Genomic DNA, 27839 nt, shown 5'->3' on the forward strand with positions numbered 1-27839 from the left:
TCAGTGTGATTTATCAGGCGAGGTTTAGCAGAAAAGAGGTAGCCTACGCCGGAAAATGTGGAAATTACAAATCCGAACCGAAACATGTAAAAGTGCATGTCACTGGTAAATCGACGCTAAATGTTTTTTTTGTGTTTAAGATACAAGCAAAATGTGTTTTATTCATAAAAAATTCGACACTGTTTTCATATCAGTTTATCTATACCTCATAATTGTGTTAATTGGCACAACAACTGCGGTTGATGTGCACCGCACTTAGCCATGATCTACCCATTGGAGCCTTCACTGTTCCAACATCGTTCAGCTATTTGCGCCTTAGTGTTTGTTCTCCAAACGGAATGAACAAAAAACAACAACAAATATCCAGCTTTAAGTAGCAAAAGTAAGTCTATCAGTTTGATGTTTTACCGTGGACCTACAGAGACAATTCTTCCACTGAAGGGCATTATCGCCCGTTTAGAAAACTGCTGCAGCCTAGACACTAAAATTACCGCATTTAGGAATTTATTTTGAATTACTTCGTACCCAGATATTGTGATCAGGTTTGGCATCCGTGCGGTTAAAAATACGGACAACAGGGAAGAAATTCCCAACCAAATATATACTAACGGCTTTTTAAAGAGATATTATTCGCACGTATTTAAGTGTTTCAAAGTATTTCTGTTTTGAAGCACCTTTCTTGTTTAATTAAACCATCAGACGTCTAAAAAATTGTGTGATTTCTATGAGCCATTTTGCCGTTGTTTTGAAATCGAAGGGAAATCCCAAACCATTAAATAAGACATTTACCAGGCCATCATGGTATGTAGCATTTGGTGCTAGTTTTGTAATGCAATTAAAATGTTTGAATATTTTTTGTAAAAAGACTATTGATAGCTTTCTACTTTTCAAAAATTAACTGTGAATTTATAATAATATGTAGAGAAAGGGTCTTTGTGGTCAGATAAAATTTTTCGTACAGGTCTTGTAAATTGAGCAAGGGACCAAAGTTACCAAACGCACGCTTCATTTAAACAAGTATGGTTGGCTGCTGTTTTAGCGTTGTTTTCACGATCACAATAAGGATTGCAGACCCTAGAAAGTTGTAGGTTTTTACTAGAAGTCGTACTTCTTGCAACACCAGTTGGATTTGGAATTTTGGACAAAGAAATTCGACTAACGTATACTACTAATGAATTGCCGGAAGCCGAACCTCCTTAAGTATAGTAATGGTTCATTTTAAAGATATTGCACATAGAACAATGGTTCACCAATTTGGGCTTGCAATCGGTTAAGTGATTGTTGGGCAACTTTGCAGAAACAGCCATGAGCTTGAAATTATTTATTCTCGATCCCGCTACCTGAAGGGATTGTAATTTTTTAGTTTTTCACCAAACAAAAAGTCGAGAGTTTGTGGAACCCTACTTTGGAGTATAGTGAATTATGGGTCGCCTTTCCTCAAGGGGATATGTATTGTTTTTGTTCATATTTTTCTTTTTTTTGTCCAACACTGGTTTGTTCTAACTGTTTGGTCAAAAAAGTGCTTCAAACTTATTCAAAGATACAAATGTTTGTTAGTTGTGTGAAGTTGTTCGTTTTAAAGTTTGATCCTGGATAACCAAGCAGTAGTTCACACTTCACACACAGGCCCCCTAAAACATGAATTTTTTGAAACAACCATACATGCTAAAGTACATGATCCAAGAGGTTCATACTTTGTTGGTTAATGCATTTTTAACGATTTTGTTATTTTTAGTTGGATTTACCCATTTTTCAGCAATACTTTTTAGTTTGTGTGTATATTTCAGGTTGGGCAAAGGTTTTATACCTTTAACATGATTGAAAATTGTCAGTTAATATGTTGTTGACATAGGCGCCGAACACGGGTAAGCCGGGTATGCCACGCATACCCGGACGAAAACCTCGGGTATGCCGCATACCCGAGAATTGGACCAACGCTAGTCATGCGTTATTGCTTTGTGGAAATTATTCTGATACAAACCAATAAGTAACAGACGCATTTAATTTCAATCATGGTTATTGTTTCACAACCCATGAATTATTTGCATTCATTACAATCATTGCAATTGTAACGTCTTCAAGAAGCATTGGAATTTAAACATTAAATGGTGGTAAAAGCACAACAAAGGTATTGGCGCTGACGATGCCCCGGCTATTACGCCAACAGCCACGTGATAAAAAGTTTGGCGTTTGTGCACTAAATTATGAGAATACAGTTCTAACTTCTAAATGCCACTACCGGAAGGACATGACTCTCTAGTTTTAACCGAAAAAACCAACAACGCTTATTGTTACGTCACAAAGGTTGGTACTTTTACAAAAATCAACGTTTTAGCATGTTGAAAGTTTCTGGCAGGTCAGGATATCGTTTGAAGTACACTAAACTTTTAAATTAATGCGTCACATAATATTTACTGCGTTAAATAGGCTAAACGTTGTAAACGAAACAAGCGACTTTAAAACGTATAAAACGATTTTATAATGGCTAGGCTAGAAATGTTTGCGCTTTGTTGCGTGGAGACCAGGCATTTTTATAATATTTATTATGGAGAAAATAAGTGTTTACAAATTATAGTAATTTGCGATGTAAGGGGGCGACCGAGCTAAATCTTTTTATGGGTTCCCTTCCCTGAAGGGGACACATATTGATTTTACTCGAATTGTTTGTTTTTTTTTCTTCCCAAAGTTTGTCCGACTCGTTTTTCCATCTAATGTTTGATGGATTTGGCTGAAATTTACACAGATGGTAGATATAGTTATGTAGATGTGCATCCCACTTTGTTTTTGTTGATAACCCCAGTATTTACCCCGCTCTCCCCCTAAAATGGGTGTTTTTACCCAAAGTTTGTCCGACTCGTTTTTCCATCAAATGTTTGATGGATTTGGCTGAAATTTACACAGATGGTAGATATATTCATGTAGATGTGCATCCCACTTTGTTTTTGTTGATAACCCCAGTATTTACCCCGCTAGCCCCCTAAAATGGGTGAGTTTTTAAACAGTGTCAAAATTGACTGAAGATTTCTTGTATAGTATGCCATTTATAGGTGTCGATTGTTGTGTTCAACCCTGTAGTCCTAACATTTACCCCACAAGCCCCTAAAGTGTAAAATGTATTTGTATGTTACTGGGCACCACAAACGAAAGATTTCTTTGGAACAATAGTGTTACAAGGGCAACCAGTTGTATGTTGCTCGTTGGTGGGTTGCTTGGTGGTCGTTTTTGCGCCGAAATTTTAAACATTGGCGGATTGGGCTGAAATTTTGCAGTACTATTGATTGAGTCATTGTGGTTTTTATATATTTTTTAGTTTGTGTGTCGAACCCAATTAGTTGCCCTACTAGCCCCCTAAAATGGGTCAGTTTTTTAAAACGTTAAATAGGACATACTTCAAACAATATCTGGGGTGAATCTAATTTTATAGTGTGTATTCTACATAGTATTGTTATTTAAGCCCAGTGCCGATCACTGTGTTTTACCTTACAACACCCGACTTTCTTATGGTTATCTCTTGAATTGCATTATTTTCAACTTTGCATGTGTGGGGACCCATGAGTTTTTGCCTACAACCAAGGTTATAAAAGACGATGGCTAATATGGGACCCAATACAAAATAAGCATAGGAAATATATTTATGTTTTAAAATAGGTTATAGTGTATATGCAAGGGCAATATGTGCTAAACTACCCTTCTAGTTTATCTTTATTGTTCCCCTCCCCGTAATTTCGGCAAGTGGGTCCCATTTTTTGTAATGTGTAACGCGGTGTTACTGGGCAGAAACATGCGTTGAATTGCAACACTAGCAGAAGGGCCTGGCGGTGGATATGTGGTGTGTAAACTCATATACTACAAGCTTTAACGTAGTCTCACCCTACGTAGCGACAGAAAATGAATTTGATATTTCATGACGTCACAAAGTGACGATATAATATGGCATACCCGGAAAAAATTAAACTCGGCGCCTATGGTTGTTGATTAACATATAGCTCAAAAGATACAGGGTCACTGAAGTTCAACTTATAGGTACCGCAATGTACAGTTTTGAACAATTTTTCATTCCTTTGTCAGAACAGGGCTTCTTTATTTTTGACAAATAATTTAAGAAACAATACTTGGGTTATGTTTTATTTAGTTGTTGTTGAAAATAAACAACTACTTGCTACCAAATACCTTTTCAAAAAGTCATTAAGTAGCAATTTTGTTATACCTTTGTTGCAAAATGGGTTCTTAATTTGTCACTATCTGGGTTTTCTAGGAGAAGGTTCAATTTAAAACTATTAACTATTTTAAAACTGGTCAATATTAACAGAAAATAATTCTACTTAAAAACAATTGATTTAAATGTATTTTTTTAGCAATATTAGTTCATAATAATAGGTTATATATAAATCTGAAAATATATGTTTGATGTTCGATTTATGATTTTTTTTATGTTCCAACAATGCATTTAAATTAGGGTGTTGGAGTCAGCAAATAAACTTTAGTTTTTGCAAGACGTAATTAAGCATAAAACAAATCGTCAAATTATGTGGGTAAGTTCTGGGTATTTTTTTACCCGGAGTCCCAAAATGAAAATAGAAAGTGGAGGAACCCTAGAAGGAATGATTTAAAAGATATTTAAAAAAATTCAGAGTTGTATTTTTAATGTATAAGGTATATATTCTTGTAAGTATATATTCTTATAAGTGTTGTGATTGTTGCCTCACTTCTCTCCAGTTCACAATCTTATGAGTGGCAGTTTGTAGCAGAAGGAAGGAGCAAGTGGCGCTATGAGTCAGAAAGTTTTTGTTGTAAATGTATATATGCCACATATATATATAATTGCTAAGTCATCTGTTATTTAACAATAACAGGATTAGACATCAAACTTTGTAGTTTATTTGCACAAAGTTTCAAACACTTGCCAATAGCTACCATCACAATGAAGATCGAGGAAGTAAAAAGTACGACGAAAACCCAGCGCATTGCAGCTCATTCCCATGTAAAAGGTCTCGGACTGGATGAAGAAGGCAAAGCACTTCCAACTGCATCGGGTCTTGTAGGCCAGGAAGATGCAAGAGAGGTAAAACATGGTGACTGAAAGCAAAATATTACATGTGTTAGAATAGTTTTGCTTAAATGGGAAATTGAAGAAGTAATTTGATCAGCTGAATGTAAATTGATGGGTTACACTAATTTAAACTGATCGGTTACACTAAAGAAATCAACTTAAAATCCAACATGATATGTTACAGCAGATTTAAAATGGCACGAAAAATTTAAGTTGTATTTCCCTCCAACTAACAATAAAATTAAACAAACAAACTGGGCTTTGGAATATATATGAGTGACAAGACTTTATTTGGTTGTTTTTTAGGCTTGTGGTGTGGTCGTGGAATTAATCCGAAGCAAAAAAATGGCTGGCCGGGGTGTTTTGCTGGCAGGCCCACCTGGTACAGGAAAAACCGCTTTGGCATTGGCAATTGCACAAGATCTAGGAAACAAAGTGAGCTTGTGCTATAAAATTTGTATTCTTTGTTGGCGATGGTATCAATAAAAAAGACATTTAAATTTTAGGTTCCATTTTGTCCAATGGTGGGAAGCGAAGTATACTCTTCAGAAATAAAGAAGACCGAAGTACTAATGGAAAACTTTAGAAGAGCTATTGGTCTTCGTATTAAGGAAACAAAGGAGGTTTATGAGGGAGAAGTAACTGAGATCACACCACATGAAACAGAAAATCCCATGGGTGGTAAGCATTGGGATAAAAAATGCTAGCAAAAATAGATTTGTGGTTGTTTTACATTGTCAGTGTTTACTATTCAGGATATGGAAAAACCATTAGTCATGTGGTCATTGGTTTAAAAACAGCCAAGGGCACTAAACAGTTGAAGCTTGACCCTTCAATCTACGAAAACATCCAAAAAGAGAAAGTTGATGTTGGTGATGTAATTTATATCGAAGCAAATAGTGGGGCTGTCAAGGTATGTAGTGTGTTTTTTTTCAAATAATAAATAATGTTAATAGACACCATTAGGAGAAAAGATGTTTGTAAGTGGAGTGATCTTAATTGTATTTTTTAAATTCCAATTAAAACAAGAACTTTTGTGTTTTAGAGACAAGGTCGTTCTGACACATATGCAACAGAATATGATCTTGAAGCAGAGGAGTATGTCCCTATTCCCAAGGGAGATGTACACAAACGAAGAGAAGTCATTCAGGATGTAACTTTGCATGATTTGGATGTTGCTAATGCAAGACCACAGGGAGGTCAAGATGTTATGTCCATGATGGGACAATTAATGAAACCCAAAAAGACGGAAATTACAGGTACACTTTACTAAATGGTAGCTTAAATCATACTTAATATGGGTCCTCTAGATTTAACTTCGTGGAACGCATTTTGTTAAAAAAAGGGTGGACCAAACCTCCTGAAAGTTTCATGCTTAGTTGGTGGGTAATATGCCAATTATTTTTAAGCACATTTTCTCCTCATTTACCCACTAAAACTTTTTACTCCAAAATATTTATTTTGTTCACATGCTCTTCATGTAAGAAGTTTAAACAATAGTGTGCCAAAGTTTCAATAATTGTAGATTAAATGCTTTAACCAGGGTTGGGTAACGAGTCCTATCAGTCAAGTCAAGTCAGTAGGGGTTCGAGTCCCAAGTCAAGTCACAATGGGTTCAAGTCTCAAGTCGAGTCAAGTCAAATGAGGTTTGAGTCTCAAGTCGAGTCTAGCGATTAGCGGTTCGAGTCAAGGCAAGTCCCCCAAAAAACCAGGGGGGCCACGGGCGTAGATTCACAAGAAATACACACTAAAAGTCATTTTCACTTTAACTTTATTCCCAAATTTAATCGACTATTTCACATACTATTTGTTTATAGTGAGGTTTATCACGCTCATTTACGCTATTAGACCTGTTTAAGGCCAAAATTAATACCGCATTCCAACGCGAGATTGCTATCTACATTTTAAGGGTGCCACAGGTCCTACATGGTAACTTGAAGGGGACCACGAGGCCAAAAAGTTACTTTAAGGGGGCCATGGTCCACGGAAGGTTGGGAACCACTGTGGTAAAGCGTTTGTTCAGTAATATAAGCGCTTAAAAGCGAATACTTGGCCTTGACATGTACTGCATTCGATTACCTTAACCCAAGCAATAAGTACAATGCTTAACCCAAGCAATAAGTACAATGCCAGCGTATGAAAGTTTGTGTATGTAGTAGCGATTTCGTTACGTTAAAATTAAGCAAAAATAACTGTTGTTTGGTTGAAGCCAACTGAACAGGTTATTAATTATAAAAAAAATCCGTTTTGTTGGTGAAATAACAAGTCCAAGTCGAGTCTCTACTAAGACGAGTCCAAGCCAAGTCGAGTCTTTTCACAGCTGAGACTTGAGTCAAGTCAAGTCAAGTCTTTTAAAAAGTTGACTGGAGTCTTTCCATCACTGACTTTAACAACTGTTGATTGAATGACTAGGGCAGGGGTCGCCAACCCGCGGCTCTTTGATCCCTCTGATGCGGCTCAGTTTTTGAATTTACCAAATGTTGTACATTTGATTAAAAATTATGTGACGATTATGCCGAACACGAAAATTGAAGTGCAGTAGCATGGCTGTGCTCGCTTGATGTAGTTGCAACCCCGTCTCTATACCACCAAACCTGAAGCCTGAAAGAGGCAAACTGGCGGCGCACAAGTTAACACGCACTATGTTTTTGTTTGCAGTGTGTGTGCACGCGTAACAATAGCAGTTTGTTTATTGTTATGTAACTAACGCGTAAACAAAGGAGTAAAAATCTGCAAAAACAGAATATGCAACGTAAAGTTGTTTTCTCTGCTGACGAGACTAGTTTACCAGTGTGTCTAATATGCAATGAAACACTATAGCTAACAACAAAAAGTCGAATGTCATCAGATTAAAAAACGTTTTGCATTTCATTTGAAATTTTAAAACAGCTTTGTGGCTCCCAGTGTTTTTTTTACTATGTGAAACTGGTCCGAGTGGCTCTTTGAGTAGTAAAGGTTGGCAACCCCTGGACTAGGGTATTATGTAATCTTTGCTGTAGTTAAAGATATGTTGTCTTTAGTTTCTCTATAATTTGACTTTCAATGCAAAGCTTATTATTTTGACACAAAAACAAACTTTTTTAACAATGCTTTAATATACATCTGGTAGAAGTTCAACAGATTGTCACTGAAACTGCTTTAAAATGTGTAATGGACTTCGTTCACTTGCCTACTGCATGTCAACAGATTATAGGTGTAAATATAAGTCTTGCAAAACATAGTTTTGAACTAAGCACAGTTATTTGTTACACCTGTCAGCTGTCTGTATTTGTCAATGTTTGTAGTACTTTTGGGTCTTCTGGCAAAAGCTTTGTTTGCTTTAGACAAAAACCCCTCGCTGGGGACCAAAGTATTTGGAACCAGGACCTACGGTAATTAAACGTCCCAGAAAAATGGCAAAAGTTAACCCACCCCCTCAGATTTTTATAAAATTTCATATGTTTATGCAGCTAGTTACACTGATTTCAACAAAAAAAAAATTTTGAAAACTATCAATGCTTGACGAAGTTATGACATTTTGAAAATATGTCAAATATGCGATCACTGCAGCGACATGCATCAATGCTTTTGATAATACTCTGTTTAAAATGTCATATTTCTTTCAAATTTGTATATTGTGGTCATTTTTGTAGGTTAGGTGAACCTTTAGGACATTCTCAATCACCTCATTACAGTTTTTCATGTTTTTGAAATATGGGCCAGTAATTAAAGGGGGTTCAGTTTGGGGGTATGCGAATGTGCATTCATGCGTAACGCCAACTTTAAAAGCTCATATCTTGAAGAGCACACTAGCTAGAAAGTTCAGTAATGGCTCAAATAAAAGCTCTTGCTAGTACCTTACTTTGTTCTTAATTTTATGATGCTTCTTTGTAATTTGTTTGAAGCAGGGTCATAATAAAACACAGATTCATTTTTCAGATATTTTTGTGTTACTGCTTCTATTATCTATACTTTATGTGCCCTAATTTGTGATTAAAAGTTGTTAAGATGCAAAAGTGTAGTGTAGGTGTCTCACTGGATACTGAATGCCACAAAAAGACGTATCCAACACAAAAACAAGGTATTTTACCAATTGACTCTCTAACAGATAAAGAGCGAGTGCATCTGAATATTCGAGTTGCTGCTGATAAGGGTAATGAATGTTGTTTGGAGAACGTATGTATTTTTCACAAGTACAGTTACATTGGTCGGTACCCTTCCTTGCAGAAGAAGTTTTGTGATCCTTTTAAGTCCACAGTAAACCAGACAAAAATCGTAATATATGTCCTATCCCTTGGGAATGTTACCAGAAAAATAAAAATTACAATTTAAACATTGTACTGGGAAAAAAGGTGTGTCAAATGCAGTACAAGACTTAAAGAAACTCTCTTTTAAAATGTATCATCAAATGAAGAAGCTTCGAGTTCGACTGACAGTGAAATATGTAACATCTACTGTTAAAGCAAACGAATCTTGCAGCAAGCTTAAAGAAAGTTTTCAGAGCGTTGAGGAATCACCTGTGAAGTTGCATAGTGTGCCTTCAAGCAGTAAAGTTTTCTATGGGAAAGATTGAAAGGGAAAATCACTTGCAGAAAATGTAATCGATAAGGCTTTTGTGTAAACAATGAAAATTTTCAATAATTACTGCCTCTGGTTGTAGCGAGTGAAGGAACATGATACGTTCTCCAAACAACATTCATTATCCTTATCAGCAGCAACTCAAATATTCAGAAGCAATTGCTCTTCATCTGTTAGTGAGTCAATTGGTAAAATACCTTGTTTTTGTGTTGGGTATGTCTTTTTGTGGCATTCAGTATCCAGTGAGACACCCACACTACACTTTGCATCTTAACAACTTTTAATCACAAATTAAGGCACATAAAGTATAGACAATAGAAGCAGTAACACAAAAATATCTGAAAAATGAATCTGTGTTTTATTATGACCCTGCTTCAAACAAATTACAAAGAAGCATCATAAAATTAAGAACAAAGTAAGGTACTAGCAAGAGCTTTTATTTGAGCCATTACTAAACTTTCTAGCTAGTGTGCTCTTCAAGATATGAGCTTTTAAAGTTGGCGTTACGCATGAATGCACGTTCGCATACCCCCCAAACTGAACCCCCTTTAATTACTGGCCCATATTTCAAAAACATAAAAAACTGTAATGAGGTGATTGAGAATGTCCTAAAGGTTCACTTAACCTACTAAAATGACCACAATATACAAATTTGAAAGAAATATGACATTTTAAACACAGTATTATCAAAAAGCATTGATGCGTGTCGCTGCAGTGATCACATATTTGACATATTTTCAAAATGTTATAACTTCGTCAAGCATTGATAGATTTCAAAAAAAAAAATTTTTTTTAAATCAGTGGAACTAGCTGCATGGACATATGAAATTTGATAAAAATCTGAGGGGGTGGGTTAAGATAAACATATTCATACTAAGATCAGCCCTGAACGTCGATGCAGACCAGCGATCACTACATACATATCGATAAATCATAGTAAGCCAGGCAATTAATTTGATTTTTCTCTAAAATCAGCACCAGCCTCCAGGTACCGTCTTGCAATGCAATTCAACAACCTTGGAGGACCCATAATTTTGGTGTACAGAAACAACCATGCCATAAAATGTGGTGGCAAATGTGATACCCAATAAAACACATTAAAGTCTATTTAGTCCAGTGGTTCCCAACCTTTCGTGGACCATGGCCCCCTTAAAGTAACTTTTTGGCCTCATGGCCCCCTTTAAGTTACCATGTAGGACCTGTGGCCCCCTTAAAATGTAGATAGCAATCTTGCGTTGGAATGCGGTATTAATTTTGGCCTTAAACAGGTCTAATAGAGTAAATGAGCGTGATAAACCTCACTATAAACAAATAGTATGTGAAATAGTCGATTAAATTTGGGAATAAAGTTAAAGTGAAAATGACTTTTAGTGTGTGTTTCTTGTGAATCTACGCCCGTGGCCCCTCGGAACACAGCTCGTGGCCCCCCTGGGGGGCCATGGGCCCTGGTTGGGAACCGATTTAGTCTATTGGAAGTACTGCAAATTTTGATGTTGAAATGTTCACTCATGTCTTATACTAGATAAGCTTCGTGGGGAAATCAACAAAGTTGTCAACAAGTACATTGACCAGGGAGTTGCAGAACTAGTGCCTGGGGTACTTTTTGTAGATGAAATTCACATGTTGGACATTGAGTGTTTTACCTACTTACACCGAGCACTGGAATCCCCTATTAGTCCTATTGTCATCTTTGCCACGAACAGAGGCCATTGTACAATCAAGTAAGTTTTTACATAAAAAATAGCAGTATTTTCTTTGCATTTGTGTTGGTTGGACAACAGCCTAATGGTCACCATGAATATGCTGATTCGTTTTTGTCTTCTTTTGGACAAGAATTTTGCTTCTCTTTGATTGGCCGAAACATTTTGACAGCTTAACTTTTAACACTAAATAGAACAAAAAATATTTTGCTCTCTTTCGTTGACAGAGGAACAGATGACATAGTGGCACCTCATGGAATTCCACTGGATTTGCTGGATCGTATTCTTATCATCAAAACTATGATGTACACTAATGATGAAATGATGAGAATAATTACAGTTAGAGCAAAAATAGAAAACATTCAAGTATCTGAGGAAGCATTAAAATGCTTTGGAGATATAGGCAGCAAGACTTCTTTGAGGTGAGATTGTATTTGACTTTGCTGTTTATCAATGTAATCCTGATGCTTGCAAACAATAATAGCTGTTATTTAAACATAACTATCACAAAAATATAACAGATGGTAAGATATGATTGTGGTGGTGTGTGAACAGTGGCGTAGACAGACAAAAATCTTGGAAGGGGCCAAATAGTTTGCTGTCTAATTTTAATACAACTTTTTGCTAATGCTCGGCGTAAGGCTTGCTTTTACCTAACACATGACTTGCCAAAGTTTGATTCGACGGGACAGCCAAACGCTTTATTGATTTATTCCATGTCTACATAAATATAAAAAGCATGGATTTTAGCTTACAACTTGGTGACAACAGTCATTTTTGTTAATTTATATATTCTTTGATAGTTGAAAGACGAAACCACAATAATGAGGGACAAAATTACACTAAATTAAAGTTTCTTAGTATACAATTTTGAAAATTTGGGAGGGGCCATGGCCCCTTTGGCCCCTTCCTGGCTACGCCACTGTGTGTGAACAGTTTTTAGTATTTGAATCTAAATCTATTGTTTTGGATAATATTTGGGGTTGTTTTGGATGATATTTAGTCTGATGTGTCACCATTTAAAAAGTATTTTTTAAAACCCAATAATTGCCATTCTCACCCCCTTCTAAAATTGAAGTCCTGAAGATTGTGTAATTAGGGTTGAATTTTAGTGGACAAAAGTCTCATTAACTTTATAACCAACCCCTTTCGAGCGAGTAACATCATTTTCTGTAGCACAACTTTTAATTATGGATTGGCCTGTGTGTAGCAAAGCTCCATAAAAAACAGTAAGGTGCGTTTTTCAACTAACGTTTTGTGTTCTTTTTGTGTTTGTTTTATCATGCTGGTAGGAACATTTTTTATAAGTAACTTGTTGTTCAGGTATGTTGCTCAATTGCTTACCCCAGCAAATATTCTCGCAAGAATCAATGGCCGTGATGCCATTACCAAAGAGGATATAGACGAAATCGACGACTTATTCTACGACGCAAAATCCTCGGCGAAAATTTTGTCCGAGCAGGGCGACAAATTTATGAAATAACATTTTTATACATTGCAACCTAGTGCGTTAGTTTGGTTCGTTTCCTTGTACCGACAATTTGCGACCTTGTGAATTTGCGTTGCAACAAGTAATCGTTTTTGTAATTGTGTGGTGTCAGAACGTATTTAAAACTCTTGCACAGACAGACAACGTTATACATAAATAATTTCAGTGGTGGGATTCAATTTTTTGTCAGTCGGTTCTATTACAAAAGTCATATTTTTCAGCCGGTTCTGTTACAAAAGTCCATTGACAGTAATGCTAACCGGTTCGCTGATGTCATGAAATTTCCTGAAACGGTTCTATAGAACCGGTGCGAACCGGCTGAATCCCACCACTGAATCATTTCAATGCCAAAACACTGGTCTAGAGCAGGGCTTCCTAAACCTTTTAGCTTGTGACTCTCTCCTATTTTGTAAATGTTTTTGCAATCGCACGCAAAGTGATGCATTACCTTGTCAGTGTATTTTACACTGTTTTGTTATTTTTTATTTAGCCTGCAGCATACACACCGTTTATAGCTTGTAGAAATTTAATATCTTAAATATAACGCGCTTACACCACGAGACTGGGATTAATTCGTAAAAAAATCGTAAATTGTGGTGCCCTCAACAGTGGTAACTGTGACTGAAAGTCTAATTCCGCGATGTTTATGCCAAAAAGAAGATGACGCAAAATCAACTGGAAAAACCGAACTTTGTTGTAGGCTACTTTTAAATACTAACACCATAAGACATCGGCCTACTGAAAAACCAGTCATGAACAGACTCTGTGGTGTCCTCTTCTTCCAGTCTGTTTAGTGAAGATTATGGCAGTTCACGAAGAGTTCTTGGGTGTGCAGGACCAACATGTCCCGCGAGCCTGTGTACGATCCATTAGTCGGTGTCCAAAGCAAATGATGAAGAGTCAAGGCAGGAAAGTTATGTTCTTTGGTGCGAAAATTCCACGTGCAGTCAAAAAATATGCAGACCATCTAAAAAATACTGGCGCGTGCAACTGCCATACTTCACAGACTGGCTCTTTCGTCAAAGTCATAAACGCGTCCGCGTGCTTATTTTACAAATAATAGGGCGAAACTGCAAAAACTTTCCAGTTGGTCTATAATTTTGGCACACTTTATTTCGACGATTTTTCTTATTTTAATAATTGATTTACTCAAATAATGTGTCCTCCATTAGTAGCTTGTGCGATGAAAGTTTTAAAATTACTAAGTGTTGGTATACTACTAACTTTGTGGTGAAAAATTTAATTACCATACCCCTGGAGGGCCTCGATGTCCAGGTAGGGAGCCCTGGTCTAAACTCGAAGCCGCAAGAATGTATTTCATTTGTTCTTGTGCTTGAGTTTTGTGAAACGTCTTGCTAATACCGCAAACATTCTTGCATTCGGTAACCATGTTTAGTCACTTAACTACTGGGCAGTGGAAGGAGTTTATTTGTTTATGCAGCTTTTAGTTTAGCTGCTACAACTTTCGCAAGACGATGCTCATGTGTTTCGCTGCTGTTGGTTCGTCTTTGTTTTGCATCAAGTCATGTGATCACTTGTAAATGGAAAGAACAACGCACACAAGCACAAGACATTTGTTCAACTACGACAACACATGCGGCGTCAGGATGTTTTACATTTGTGATTTTTCTGGTACTTTTTTAGAACATTTACTAACCGCAGGGTTTAGTTTAAACAGCTGTAGCATTTATTGCACCAAAGGCAGTGTTTACCAGTGTTTAATTACCGCATTTCAATAAACAACAAACTCCATTATTTTGACATTTGTAAAAGACTCTGTTTTGTTAAAATCAGTGAAGCGTGTAAACTATTCAGTAACGCGAAGTCAAATGCCGATGCTGTACCCGTCCCTCAATGTTTGATTGTTTTGAGCTTTTGTGGTAATGTGGTTGTGGATGGTTTTGATCGTTTTCTTATGTGCAAATGTAGACATAAATTATTTTTGTATAGAATGACTCTGACACAACCTTATGTTGTGCTAACTAACAGAAATTTTGGTGTTTTAAAGATATTGTTTAGTTTGTCTGGTGACTGGTCCTTCAGTAACAGTATCGTATGGCTGGTAAAGTGAAAACAAACCAAAACGTGGTAGTAACTTAGTCATAGGCTTTTTACATCCCTAGACTATAAACGTACAGGATGTTGTGAAACGTAAAAGTTAAAACCTGATTTAGCTTGACATTTTCCCTGGTTGACACAGAAGTTGTTGTGCTGTTGACATAAAAAAATCACCATATGTTTAAAACTCTTTCAAACTTGTTGCAAAACAAAAAAAAATTGGCGTTTGTAAAAGGCTCTCAGAATTTAAATGTGGCATAAGTTACCATGTTAAACAGTTGTGGATAACTTTTTTGTTACTGCAGGTAACTTTTTTTACTCCTACGCTAAGAATTTTTTTTGCCAATAGTTTGTCCAACTGAATTTGTTACATATACATGTGGATATGATAACATGAATATAATACTGTTCTTAACCTAGATTTTTTAGCCTGCGCCTTGCCAACCAGGAATGCATGATGACCAACTGATTCAGGACAATGCCTTTAACAGGCCTGGCATACTATGATTCGTAACCTGTTGATTTTTATCAGTGTAGCATAGGAGTGCAATAATAAGTGTATTTAAAAAATAGTGCAAAATGTTTGCCTTTTTTGGGCGATTACTTGATTGGTTCAGGGCTCTGTTTTGGAAGGAGGAGATGGAATTAACACTTGTTGGCCTGCAGTATTCAGGAAAAACAACTTTTGTCAATGTTATTGCAGTAAGTATGCATACACAATACATGATAACTAAAAAAGCTTATTCTTACAAATGGAACTGGTGTTTTATTGTTTTATTCTTGTACAAACGTACAACGCCTATTTGTTTTGTTTTCAGTCCGGTCAGTTTAATGAAGACATGATCCCCACAGTAGGATTTAACATGAGAAAAGTTACCAAGGGTAACGTTACAATCAAAGTGAGTACCAAATTAAATCAATTCATTTTTTATTGTATGTTTGTGACTAAGATTTCTTATTTCACAATCACAAGATTCTCTAGTATCTCAGAAATTTTCTGTCAGTAACATTTGTAATAGAAGAACAAAAATCTGGCTTCTCAATTTGCTGCCATAAGTGCCAAATTAGCAACAAAAGGACAACTGATTGGGATTAACTTTAGTGCATTCTTACTTTCATGCCATATGTTTATGTCTATTGTCAGTTGGAGGTAGATGGCTAAAAATGGTAAAAATCACAGATATGGAAGCAAAAGAAAATAGACAATCTGTCCAGTCCACTTTAAGGGCGAACTTTAGTTGTCACTTTTGAAGCCAACAAAGAGTTTTTGCATTATAATACCTTAGTGAGGCTTGCAAATTGAAATATAATAGCTGTTGTGTCAGGTAAATTGTGTTTTAATGTGTATTTTCTGCAGGTATGGGATATTGGTGGCCAACCAAGATTTCGAAGCATGTGGGAGCGTTACTGTAGAGGTGTAAACGCAATTGTGTAAGTACAACTTTTTTTAAATAAATTTTAATTTTGGCTTTAGTGCAGCCATTTTTTTTATCCTACAACTGGAAATACAGGTACATGGTAGACGCTGCAGACCATGAAAAAGTTGAAGCATCAAGAAATGAATTACACAACCTTTTGGAGAAACCACAACTACAGGGAATTCCTGTGAGTATAAATGAAGCAGAATGTGTAAAGTTTTGTCCTGTGACCATCCGTTGTGTTTATTTAAAATAGGTTCTTGTGCTGGGAAACAAAAAAGATCTTCCAAACTCTTTAGATGAAAAGGAGCTTATTGAAAGAATGTGAGTCATGTGATTCTGGTCACAGTAACTTCCTGCTGACCAAGTAGATTGACTGTTGCCTAATCTGCAGTTGTTAATCTTATGTTATTAATGACCAAGTTAATGCTGCTGATGTAGATAAGACTTGTAATTTATAACATTGTGTTTGCTGAATGTTCCACTTGGTGATGTTTTGGCTATTAATGTTGCACTTTGGTTTTCCTTTGTTCTGTTTTTTTTGCCTCAATGTAGCCTCTAATGCAATGTAGTTGTGCCACCTGTTTTATTTGACTTTATATTCCTACCAGTTTGCCCTCTAGCTTACCAATAAATAAATATAGTCAATATGAAGCAATACCTAATATTGCAGTGAATCAATTTCTGTGTTTGACTTTAAACCATAAGCTTTCATATATTTTCCCATAAATTTTATCCACAAAATTCACATTACATTTAGGTCAAAAATACAAACTGTAATGTGCCGAAATTGTTTAAAAATTTGAAACTATTTTTTTCTTTCTTGTGTAAACTTGCTATGTGCATTTTTCTGATACAAACTGTATAGATTTCACTCAAACATTTTCTGGTGTTACAGGAACCTTGCTGCTATTCAAGATCGCGAAATTTGTTGCTATTCTATATCTTGCAAGGAAAAAGACAACATTGGTATGAATTTGTTCATTATTATGGGGCAATGTTTTCGCACTTCAGGAATTAATGAGGTTTTTTTATTTTAGTTTTCATCTAAATATTAAATGTTTTCTTGCTGCAGATATCACATTACAGTGGTTAACCCAACATTCCAAGGCAGGAGGAAGCTAAAAAATTGTGTGTTTTGGCTTGCACTTACACCACTGAAGTGTCATGATCTTTTTGAAGCTAAATGGCTATTTGATTTCTTGTACTGACAGACAAACTCTTAAAAAAATTATCCTGCTGCAGAACTCAAGCTGGTGACAGTTCAATTCTGAACTCAACCCAATGACAGTTTACTTGACAATGCAATAAAAATAATATAGCCCAGCCACTGAAGATCTATAAATATATTGCAACTGTATGTAATAACGTCTTACACTCTGAAAGGTCCATTTTGCTGTCAAGGCAATAGGATCATATGCATAAAATATCAAATAGTTTCTGAAACAACCCTGTTAAAGAACTTAAGTTCCAGCATGTTATGGAGACTTTTTAGTTAACTGTTTACAATGCATCTTACAGCTACCTGACACATTCTGGTTAAATACTTAATTGAGTGTAAGTATTTGCAAACTGTGATAATATAGAAAATGGCTGCAGTAGTCTGATTCCATCTGTTCCCCATTTGGAGAAAAAACGCTTATGTCATCTTGCCTGGGCTATCATCTCTAATCACATCTAAACTGCAATGATTTTCTATTTCCAACATTTTTCATTTTTGTGTGTGGATATACATATATACTTGTCATTATGTGTTGTATTGCCATTTGGCATGTGTGTTTTGATTTGTTGTGATTCATTACTACTAATAGGGTCACTGTGGAGTAAACCCGATGTGCAAAAGTTCAACGTTTCCAATAGTATGCTTAAAGAAAAAACACGGCTAAAGTCTTGAACAATGTTTGAAATGCCAACCACTTAATAAACGATTTGTTCACTATACTGGTCATAAACAGTATACTGTTTTATAAAAGTATAAAAGTTACAGATAGATGTTACGACACAAGATGTAAAAACGAAACATTCACGCGCTCGAGTAACTGCAGACAACTCTTGTCAAATGTACAACTTTTAGGCTCAAAATGCGTATTTTTTGTCCAATTATAGAATCTTGAAAACTGCTAAATAACTAATATTGCCCTAACTGGGTAGTTGTTCCCACTCTGGGGTTCGCGGACCCCTTAAGCCAGCGATTCTCAAACTGGGATCCGCAACTTTGCGGGGACCGCGAAAAGGTTGAAGTAATTTTATAATCTCTTTTGGCGTCAGTTCGTGCCACTGAATAAGTGTAAATCAAAGTAAAATTGAAGATCGACTTACTCCATTGCTAAACAATAGCCTTTCTTGCCTGACAAAAAAGCAATTGTTCGCGCACAATCGTAATGTTTTTGTTGTTGTGATGGAACAAAGTGTTTTTGATCATTGTTGTGCGTAATTTGCAAAACTAGCTAAACTCTGCAAATCAACTTTCGTTTTGCTAAAGTGCACATTCCAGCTTAAGGACCGCAAGCTCTCGATTTAATGGCGAACGGGACGTTTTGAAAAATAATGAAAAAGTTAGAGAACCCTACCCTAATAAGCGTACGTGGAATGGTTCCAGGGATTCCGGCAAGACTATGATATGTAAGAATATTTTTACAGAGGAATTGAGATAAGTTTAGATTGCGACTGGCAAAGGCACCAAAATCTACGTCCGTAGGGTCCCAATCAGGGCTGCCAAAGCTTGGGTTTTGCCCCAAGATCTTGGGTTTTTACTTGACGTCTTGGGTTCTTGGGTTTTATTTTGAAAATTATAGCAATTCTTGGGTTTTGAGTCTTATTGATGAAATAAGTATATGTAAGAACTATTTTAACGAGAAAAGTTTTTCGGGTAGCTGCAGTGTTTAGGCCATTTTATCATCTCTTTTATTTTCTCTCTTTTCTAGACCCTAATTCGTTCTAGATAAGTATACAGGGAAAGCAATCGTTACACTTAAAAATGCAAATAAATCCATGCTCGTTAAACATAAAAACTCTAAATATACTGTAGACATTACTAATTTTATGAAAAAGAAAACAGATGATGATCATCAAACAGCCAAGAGTGAACTGGCGATTGCTGCATATTTTATTGAACATAATATTCCCTTTGCTTGCATTGACCATTTCCTACCAGTTTGTAAAGTTGCATTTCTGGACTGTAAATTGTCAAAAATTTGTCAATGAACCGAGTAAATTTCCTAATTAATTGCATTTCTAACCACTTTTTGCAATCTTGGGTTTTCATTTAAATTCTTGGGTTATTTTGCTGTGAGTCTTGGGTTTTGTTGAAATTCTCATTGGCAGCCCTGGTCCCAATGGCAAATCCTGCCATAAACAACACTGACAAGTTATTGTATGTTTTTGACACATTCGCCAAAAAATTTACTTTGACGCCACAAATGATTCCTCCGATTTTAATTCGGTTTGTCGATTCGTTGCAATCCTAGTTTGCATGTCATGTGGTCATAAAGAGAGTCGAATGAAATATGCGACGACGGAAACTGTTTCAAAACATGTGCTGATCTTTTAAAACAAAAGTTAAAAAAGCGTTTCCTGTCTGGAGGTTTCGCATTTTTTCTTTTGCGTCTCTTTGAACTCACGCAGCGAATTATTCATGTCTGTCTGTTTTAGCGTCGAGGTGTAAAAACACGTTGGCGACACATTAAACACATGGATGCCATTTCTTGACAATTTTAATAATAAAGTCACACCGAAGGTGTACTTACTGAAGTAGCATACTGCAGGTAATGCAAGATCATGAAGGTCAGCATAAGCAACTTATGGCTTCTTGTGACTTTACTCTGTCCTGTTGCAATATCTCTCGGTAGGCATGCTTTCTTGTACTGTCGTTTTTGCCTTCTGCATTGTTACAAAAGAACCGCTGGTTTTTTAGATTTCGTGTCATATGATGAGTTATATGCTGATGGATTGGAAGCATACTGGAATGAAAACTGGCCAGGATGTATTGACTATCTTGAACGAGCATTGGACAACTACAAGTACTCATTATCTTTGTTTTACTTATTTCTATTCTGGTTTCAAAACTGCAATTTGTTTGCACAGGTTTATAAAACAAAGCATTGGAAAATGTGCCAAAGAATGTACAGGATCAAAAGAAATTTTTCCAATTTCAAACAACTTCAAGTTCATCATTGACAAAGGTGAAATTTATCATTTGATTTTGCAACTTAAAATCACGCAATTTAAATCAAGACACAAAAAATAAAATTGAAACATTTTAACATTAGGCATCTTTTTGCACTTGGAAGTTTTGAACAAAAACTGAAAGCTACTTCCCGGTTGGAAATGTACTTTTTTAATGATTTTTTAAATATTTTTGATGGAAGATGTTATTCATTATTATCTTAAACTTTAAACTGATTGCATGTGAATCCTAAATGCTGAATTGAAACAGGCATTTACAATAAAACTTTATTTATTGTAGCCATGTGCATTGAGTCATGTGAACAAAAACTGTTTGGAGATCCAAAGATCATTTTGAGGATTTCAGATGATGTGAATGATGACTTCAAGAGCAAAGAAATATACAAATATCTTCAACTAGCATACTTTAGAGTAAGATAAACATAGAGAAAACATGTAAAATGTAAATAGATAAAACAGAATATTGACTCATTGTGTCTGAACAGAATGGAAATTTTGCAAAGTCCTTGGAGGTTACCTATAGCTTCGTTATTTATAACCCTGATGACTCTATGATGCAAAAGAACATGGAATTTTATGACAATCACAGAAATTCTTCCAGTTACATGTACATCAATAGAGATGCAAAGTCTCACCAGGTGTTCTTTGACAAAGGTATCATATTCAACTTTCAAAAACCAACCAGGTAACATTGTTAAACAGTTTTGGTATTTGCAGGCATTGAGGCATACAATGTAGAGGAATATTCCAAAGCTATATCACTTTTTGAGCAAGCTTTAATAGAGTTTTATAAAGCTGAAGAAGAATGTCGTGCTGTATGTGAAGGAGAATTTTATGTGGGCACAGAGTACCCTGAAACACCTCCTTCCTTTCACCAACAGATAATAGGTAATTAGAAATGTGCCCACAGTCCTCTGTAAACTATTCCAGACATTTTTTCAGCTCACTATCGTAAAGTGTTGGAATGTTATATGACATGTCCAGTTGAACTTGCAAGAACTTCAATTAAACATGTTTCAGAAAATTACTTGCCAAAACACTATCATTACCTGCAATTTGCCTACAGCAAAGGTATTGCATGAAATTTTATGAAACTTTGCATGATAGACTGGTAAACTTTACCCAATTTCAGTGAACAAACATGATGAAAGTATAGAGTGTAGCAAGGCATATTTACTATTTCATTCCAACAATGAAGTGATGCAAGCTCATGTACACCAGCAAATGAATGCTGCCACCATTAGTCCACGCCAGGTGATTATACGACTTTTTGGTTGATTTATCATTGTAATATAAATGGGGAATCCCAATTTTCAATCAGTTGCACCAGATCTTTATTTCTATATGTTGTGACAGGATGCAGTAGAATTCCATACAAGACTACAGATTCAATCCGAGTTACTGAAATATGTTTATCAGAACTTTGGTATACAAGATTATGATGAAACCCTATTGCAGCCTTATCCAAAAGAAGATGTTGATGCAAGTGAGCCAAAAGAAAATATTACAAAAACGGAGCTTGGTAATAAAGAGGAAGAATTACATGAACAAAACAATGACAATGAAGGTGTGTATGTTTCATCTGTTTATGTCATTGTTATTGTTTGACCAAGTTGTAAGGTAGTACTGTATACCAGTGATTCTCAAACTCGGCTCTCGTGGCTGCATGCGGCTCCCAACTACTTATATTGCAGCCCTTGCCAGACCTCAGTAAATCACTAAAGATCAATATTACCATAAAAGCTATCAATGTTTCTAAATTTAATATTTAAAAAAGTTTTCAATCTAGCATATTTAAACACTAGCATTATTCAACCCAATCAATCTATTACAGTGAATGTTTACGTACAAAATTGTTTATTGTATTGTGTCTCATAAGTCAGAATTGCGGAGCTTTCTATTCAGATTCTTGTTGTTTGCTGTTATCCTGCATTCTTTTTATGGGTCCCTTCCCTGAAGGGGACACATATTGATTTAATGTTTTTGTTTTTTTTCTTTCATTTTTCTTATCCCCAAAGTTTGTCCGACTCGTTTTTCCATCAAATGTTTGATGGATTCAGCTGAAATTTACACAGATGGTAGATGTAGTTATGTAGATGTGCATCCCACTTTGTTTTTGTTGATAACCCCAGTATTTACCCCGCTAGCCCCCTAAAATGTTTTTTCCCCCGAAGTTTGTCTGACTTGTTTTGCCATCAAATGCTTGATGGATGTGGCTGAAACTTATACAGATGGTAGATATAGTTATGTAGATGTGCATCCCACTTTGTTTGTCCGGATAGCCCTAGTATTTAACCAGCTAGCCCTCTAAAAGGGGTGAGTTTGTAAACAATGTCAGAATTGGCTAAAATTTGGATAGCTTGTAAAGTATGCCAATTATCGTTATTGCGCCATTGCAGTTCGGGGGTTGTTAACAGCCCTTTGACGTCAGAAACATTAACGGTTGTTGCTCAAAACACCTCTAGTGGTTGAAATCTTAAACGTTGGCAGATTGGATTGAAATTTTGCAGTACTATTGATTGAGTCATTGTGGTTTCCTACTTTTAAGTTTGTTTGTGTTGAACCTCAATTAGTTATCCTACTTACTCATTGTTATCTATTGAAATGCATTATCTGCAACTTTGCATGTGTGGGGACCCATGAGTTTTTGCTTGCAGAAACAACCAAGGTTATAAAAGACGATGACTAATATGGGACCCAACATAAATAAGTGTAGTAAATATATTAATGTTTCAAAATATGCTATAGTGTATGTGCAAGGGCAATATGTGCTAAGCCACCCTTCTAGTTTAATTTGTTTTCATGCGGCTCCTTACACACTTGAAAAACTAAATTTGGCACTGACAGTACAAAAGTTTGAGAACCACTGCTGTATCCAGGGCTTCCCAAACTTGAGGGGTCGCAGAGAGCTGTACCGATTTTGCAGAAAGTACTCCATACACTGGCGTAGAGTATAGGGTGTGGGGGTACCTTTGTATAACGTCACAATAGCATCCTTGTTCAAGTTACGTCGGTTTCAAAACGTTTCCAGCTAAGTGCAAACATGCTTGTAGTAACGCCATTGATCGAACAAGTGTCGGTTGAAACTAGTGATGCACCGAAGTTTCGGTTGGCCGAAACATTTCGGCCGAATACGCTGTTTTTCGATGTTTTCGTTTCGGCCCGAACTTTTTTGAACATTCGGCCGAAACCGAACTTTTTGATTGCATGGAATTTATGTCCAAACTATCATTTTCACCAATACAAAAATTAAAAGGGGTAGCGATCAAAAAAGTTTGGGAAGCCCTGCTGTATACTATAGTGTTTTTGTTAATCTTAAAGGGTAATATTTCTTATCACACATGTTGTTAATGACCACCTGTGACCGGTTGTTAAAGACCACCTCATAACCTTCCCTGAAGGGACATATATTGTTTTTGTCTGTTCCTTAATTTTGTTTTTGTCTGTATGGGTGGTTTGTTCTACCTGTTTGGTCAAAAAAGACTGCTTTAAACCTATTTATTTACACACATGTAAGTTGGTTATCCAAAATTGATGATCACAAGTTTGACTATTACAGTTTGGTGCATTGTAAAGTCGTCTAAATGCAAAAACAAACAGTTTGTCAAATGGTGTATAATTCATAAAATATGGCATAGAATCCAACTTTCTAGTTTTTAAATGACAAAAACAAGATTGGATTTAATTTAGCTTATTGTTGTTTGGTTAGTTCTTCAAGAAAAAGTTGAAGAGAATAGCTATCGCTCCGGCAGAGAAAAAAACAATGACATCATTGATTCCAAAGATCAACACAATGAAAGAATGGAAGTTCTACGAAAAAGAAGAGAGGCTGATGATTTTCAAAAGGTTGGCCAAAAAGCATGTTTAGTATGATCACATGCCAAAATGCCCCAGTAAATTTGTGCTAAATGAGGAATTTACTTAACTTCTTTTGTTTTTTAAGAAAGATGTTGACATAAGTGATTTGCTTCACAAACCGATTGGGCACCATACTATCGACTCCAACAAAATTCTTACAATCAGTGATGGCCAATCACTAGTACAACCTCTTGCTGAAGGACCGATTCTGTACGATTATGTCACATTGCTTGCAAATTCAACACAAATGTTGGGACCAACGCGTTTTGCCCTGGATGGTCTGGCTTCAAATAATGAATGCCAAGAACTCATCGATTTGGAACTGGTAGGTTTAAATCTGCAGGTGAAGTTAAAGGGTTGACTAATGTGAGTCTTTTGTGTAATTTTGAAACACACATTTTACTTCGACATTAACAACATGTATAATGACACCTTAATGACATGTCATCACAGGCTGGAGGATTGTCTGGTGACGGATACAGAGGTCGTGCATCACCGCACACCGAACACGAACTATTCGAAGGACTTACAGTGTACAGAGCTGTGGAGGTATTTATGGGTCCCCTTCCCTGAAGGGGACGCATCTTGATTTCACTCTGTTTCTTTTTTCTTCTTTTTTCTCCGGTGAAGTTTGTCCATGCACTTTTGGCATGAAATCTTGGGTGAATTTGGATGAAACTTTCACAGTTGGTAGATATAGTTATGCAGATGTGCCATCTGCTTCGTTTAACTTGATAACCCCAGTATTTACCCCGCTAGACCCCAAAGTGTAAAACGTTTTTGTATGTTGCTGCGCACCACAAACGAAAAATTTCTGTGGTGTAATGGTATAATAAAGGCAGCAGAACATATGGTACTTGTGCTTGTACATTGTTTGGTGAACTGTTTTGCACATGCCAGTTAGAGGCGTGTTAACAGCCTTGTGACATCAGAAGCGTTAACGAATGTTGGTAATAACACCTCTAGTGGTCATAATTTTAAAATTGGCCGATTTTGATAAAATTTTACATTAATGTTGATTGGGTCATTGTGGTTTCATACTTTATACTTTGGGTGTGGAACCCCATCAGTTGCCCCACTAACCCCCTAAAATGGGTATTTTTTTAAACAAGTGCAGAATTAACTGAAATTTGGACAGCTTGTAGAATTTGTCATTTGTAGGTTTTAATTGTTGTGTTTAACCCTGTAGACCGAATATTCACCCTCTAGCCCCCTAAAATTGGTTAGTTGTTTAAACAGTGTCAGATTTGACTGGAATTTGTATAGCTTGCAGAATGTGCCATTGAAAGATGTCAGTTGTTGTGTTTTACCATGTAGCCTCACCATATACTTCATATACCCCTAAAATGGGTAAAATTTGTAAACAATGTCGAAATTGGATGCAATTGGAATAGTTAGTAGATTATGTCATTTTTAGGTGTCAATTGTTAAGTTTTACCCTATAGCTTGAACATTTACCCAACCAGACCACTAAAATAAGTGAATTTTTTAAACAGTGTCGGAATTAAATTAAATTTGGACAGCTTGTAGCATTTGCTATTTAAGGTGTCGATTTTCATGTTTTACTTTATTTTGCCACGATTTAACCCTTCTTTCCTACAAATAAATAGGACAATGTATGATTTGAATCAGATTTGAATAATTTAAACAGTTAATAGCATGATTATTTAGCCAAGAACTGCCCACAGTGTTTTTTTAAAACACCAAACTGACTGATGATTATCTCTTGAAATGCATTGTTTTTTTAACTTTGCATGTGTGGGGGACCCATGACTTTCTGCCTGCAGAAACAACTAAGGTTATAAAATACAGTGGGTGGTATGGGACCCAATATAAAATAAGTGTATGGAATATATTAACGTTTCAAAATAGGTTATAGTGTATGTGCAATGGCAATATTTGCTGAGCCACCCTTCTAGTTTTAACCTATATCTAGCAATCAGCATATCAGCTTAAGCAGGCTACATTGTTATTTACAATGAATGCTTTATTACGTCTCGTCTGCGGAAAATAACTTGACGTTGGTTTGCGTGTTAGCCTTGTTAATTATGTGATATAAGAGTTGGAGCAGCTGCAACCGGTCCATTTTCATTTTTTTATTTGAAGCTTGCAGAACAAGGTCTTTTACCATTTCGATCGGCGCAACTGTATTACGATTTAAGTGAAAGAGTTCGTGCTCAAGTAAAGGCTTACTTCAAACTCAAGGACGAGTTATATTTTGACTACACCCACCTGGTCTGTAGGATCGCAATCAAAGGTAACATTGTAAAATAGTATCTATAGTGACGTTTCATGTGGGAAGTTTTACGGTCGGGTACGCTTAATTTACCAAAAGGTCGAAATGTAAAGATTTAAAAAAAATGCAACCCTGGTTTGTTGAAAAAAAATATGCGCCTAGATATTTGTTCGCGGTTTTGTAGGTACTGTAACAATAAGCCTTACAAACCATTGTTGAGGGTAGACTAAATTTTGGCACTTGAGTGTCCCTGTTTTATTGTAGAGTCCAAATGTATCTTTGATCACTTTACTTGTCGGTTTTAGGCCAATCAACTGACCGCGATGATTTGAGTCATCCTGTGCACGGAGACAACTGTCTTCTCAAGGAAGACGGAACTTGCGTGAAAGACAATCCCGCATACACATGGAGAGATTACAGTTCAATCATGTATCTCAATGATGAATTTGATGGTGGCGAATTTATAATGACTGACGCAACCGCTCGACGAGTGAAGGTTAGTGTCATTTCTTGAACTAGTAACTAACTTGTTCATTAAAGCTGTGTGATTGTTCACCTTTAGAAGAAAAGTTGAATCCTTGTGCGAAATAAATGAATTGGTTGGTAAAGGCAATGTACTAAATGTATTTAATTGATGCATTGGCTGTATGGTTTGCTTGTGATTTTAAGCCGATTATGATGGCATTAAACCTACAGCTTAAATCGACCACAATGTTGCTTAGCTCCAAGTAAAACCCAAATGTGGTCGACTGGTTAGCTTTTGCGCCGGCAAAGAATGTCTTCATGGAGTCAAACCGATCACGCGAGGGCGCCGCTGCGCTATGGCTCTTTGGTTTACCCAGGACCCAAACCATGATGAACAGGTAAGCCGATGAAATACGTTTAATTGTCGGTTGTGCTTATTGTATTTTTCTGCTACTTCAGTCACGGATTGAAGCCAAGAAAAAGTTGGATAAACTGCGCGAACGAGATGAGTTATAGAAATTTAAGTCGCTTTCCAGCTGCCATACGAGATGCAACAGATGAGATTGACCATGCGACCTATATGAGAGACTTGTGTGGAGTATAAAGTTATTGACTGTTTCTGCAAAGCATTCTATTGTCTCGCGGTGCACTTGTATTTCAAATTGTCAAACAACTGCAGTATTACCTTTTTGCGGAATAAACATTGACGCTTGCCTAATAAGATTCTTCAGTCCTTTTGCTAAACGAGGAAATCAACTTATTCTACACAGTTATACTTGGCCGTTATTTCTTCGTGTTAAATCTAAAGCTTGGTATTTTCGAC

General features: G+C 36.3%; 3 protein-coding genes across 4 annotated transcripts; all 3 read left to right on the forward strand.

Annotated features, from left to right (window-relative positions):
• The first annotated feature begins 4829 nt into the window (after window positions 1-4829).
• Window positions 4830-13356, forward strand: LOC145227556 (ruvB-like 1). The gene is made up of 8 exons (XM_080092408.1): window positions 4830-5062; window positions 5357-5485; window positions 5557-5731; window positions 5806-5963; window positions 6096-6309; window positions 11130-11328; window positions 11535-11729; window positions 12631-13356. The coding sequence occupies exons 1-8, from the start codon at window positions 4922-4924 to the stop codon at window positions 12788-12790; spliced, it is 1371 nt and encodes a 456-aa protein (XP_079948534.1). The 5' UTR covers window positions 4830-4921; the 3' UTR covers window positions 12791-13356.
• Window positions 13357-15358: 2002 nt separating this feature from the next.
• LOC145227557 (ADP-ribosylation factor-like protein 8B-A) lies at window positions 15359-18213 on the forward strand. Its single transcript, XM_080092409.1, has 7 exons — window positions 15359-15556; window positions 15673-15753; window positions 16212-16285; window positions 16366-16459; window positions 16529-16596; window positions 17171-17241; window positions 17348-18213. Exons 1-7 carry the CDS (start codon window positions 15434-15436, stop codon window positions 17395-17397), a joined length of 561 nt encoding a protein of 186 aa, XP_079948535.1. The 5' UTR covers window positions 15359-15433; the 3' UTR covers window positions 17398-18213.
• A 1512-nt stretch (window positions 18214-19725) lies between these two features.
• LOC145227554 (prolyl 3-hydroxylase 2-like) lies at window positions 19726-27737 on the forward strand. 2 transcript variants are annotated; one of them, XM_080092406.1, is made up of 16 exons: window positions 19726-20116; window positions 20186-20291; window positions 20356-20453; window positions 20738-20868; window positions 20943-21111; window positions 21175-21345; window positions 21400-21528; window positions 21590-21711; window positions 21814-22024; window positions 24167-24303; window positions 24401-24640; window positions 24769-24864; window positions 26422-26572; window positions 26857-27047; window positions 27274-27414; window positions 27476-27737. In XM_080092406.1, exons 1-16 carry the CDS (start codon window positions 20050-20052, stop codon window positions 27530-27532), a joined length of 2217 nt encoding a protein of 738 aa, XP_079948532.1. In that variant the 5' UTR covers window positions 19726-20049; the 3' UTR covers window positions 27533-27737. The 2 variants fall into 2 exon arrangements, with proteins under 2 accessions (XP_079948532.1, XP_079948533.1); XM_080092407.1 differs by lacking the exon at window positions 21400-21528.
• The last annotated feature ends 102 nt before the right edge of the window (window positions 27738-27839 follow it).

Source organism: Phallusia mammillata, chromosome 5 (genome assembly GCF_965637545.1).
Source record: "Phallusia mammillata chromosome 5, kaPhaMamm4.hap1.1, whole genome shotgun sequence".
Classification (NCBI taxonomy): domain Eukaryota; kingdom Metazoa; phylum Chordata; class Ascidiacea; order Phlebobranchia; family Ascidiidae; genus Phallusia; species Phallusia mammillata.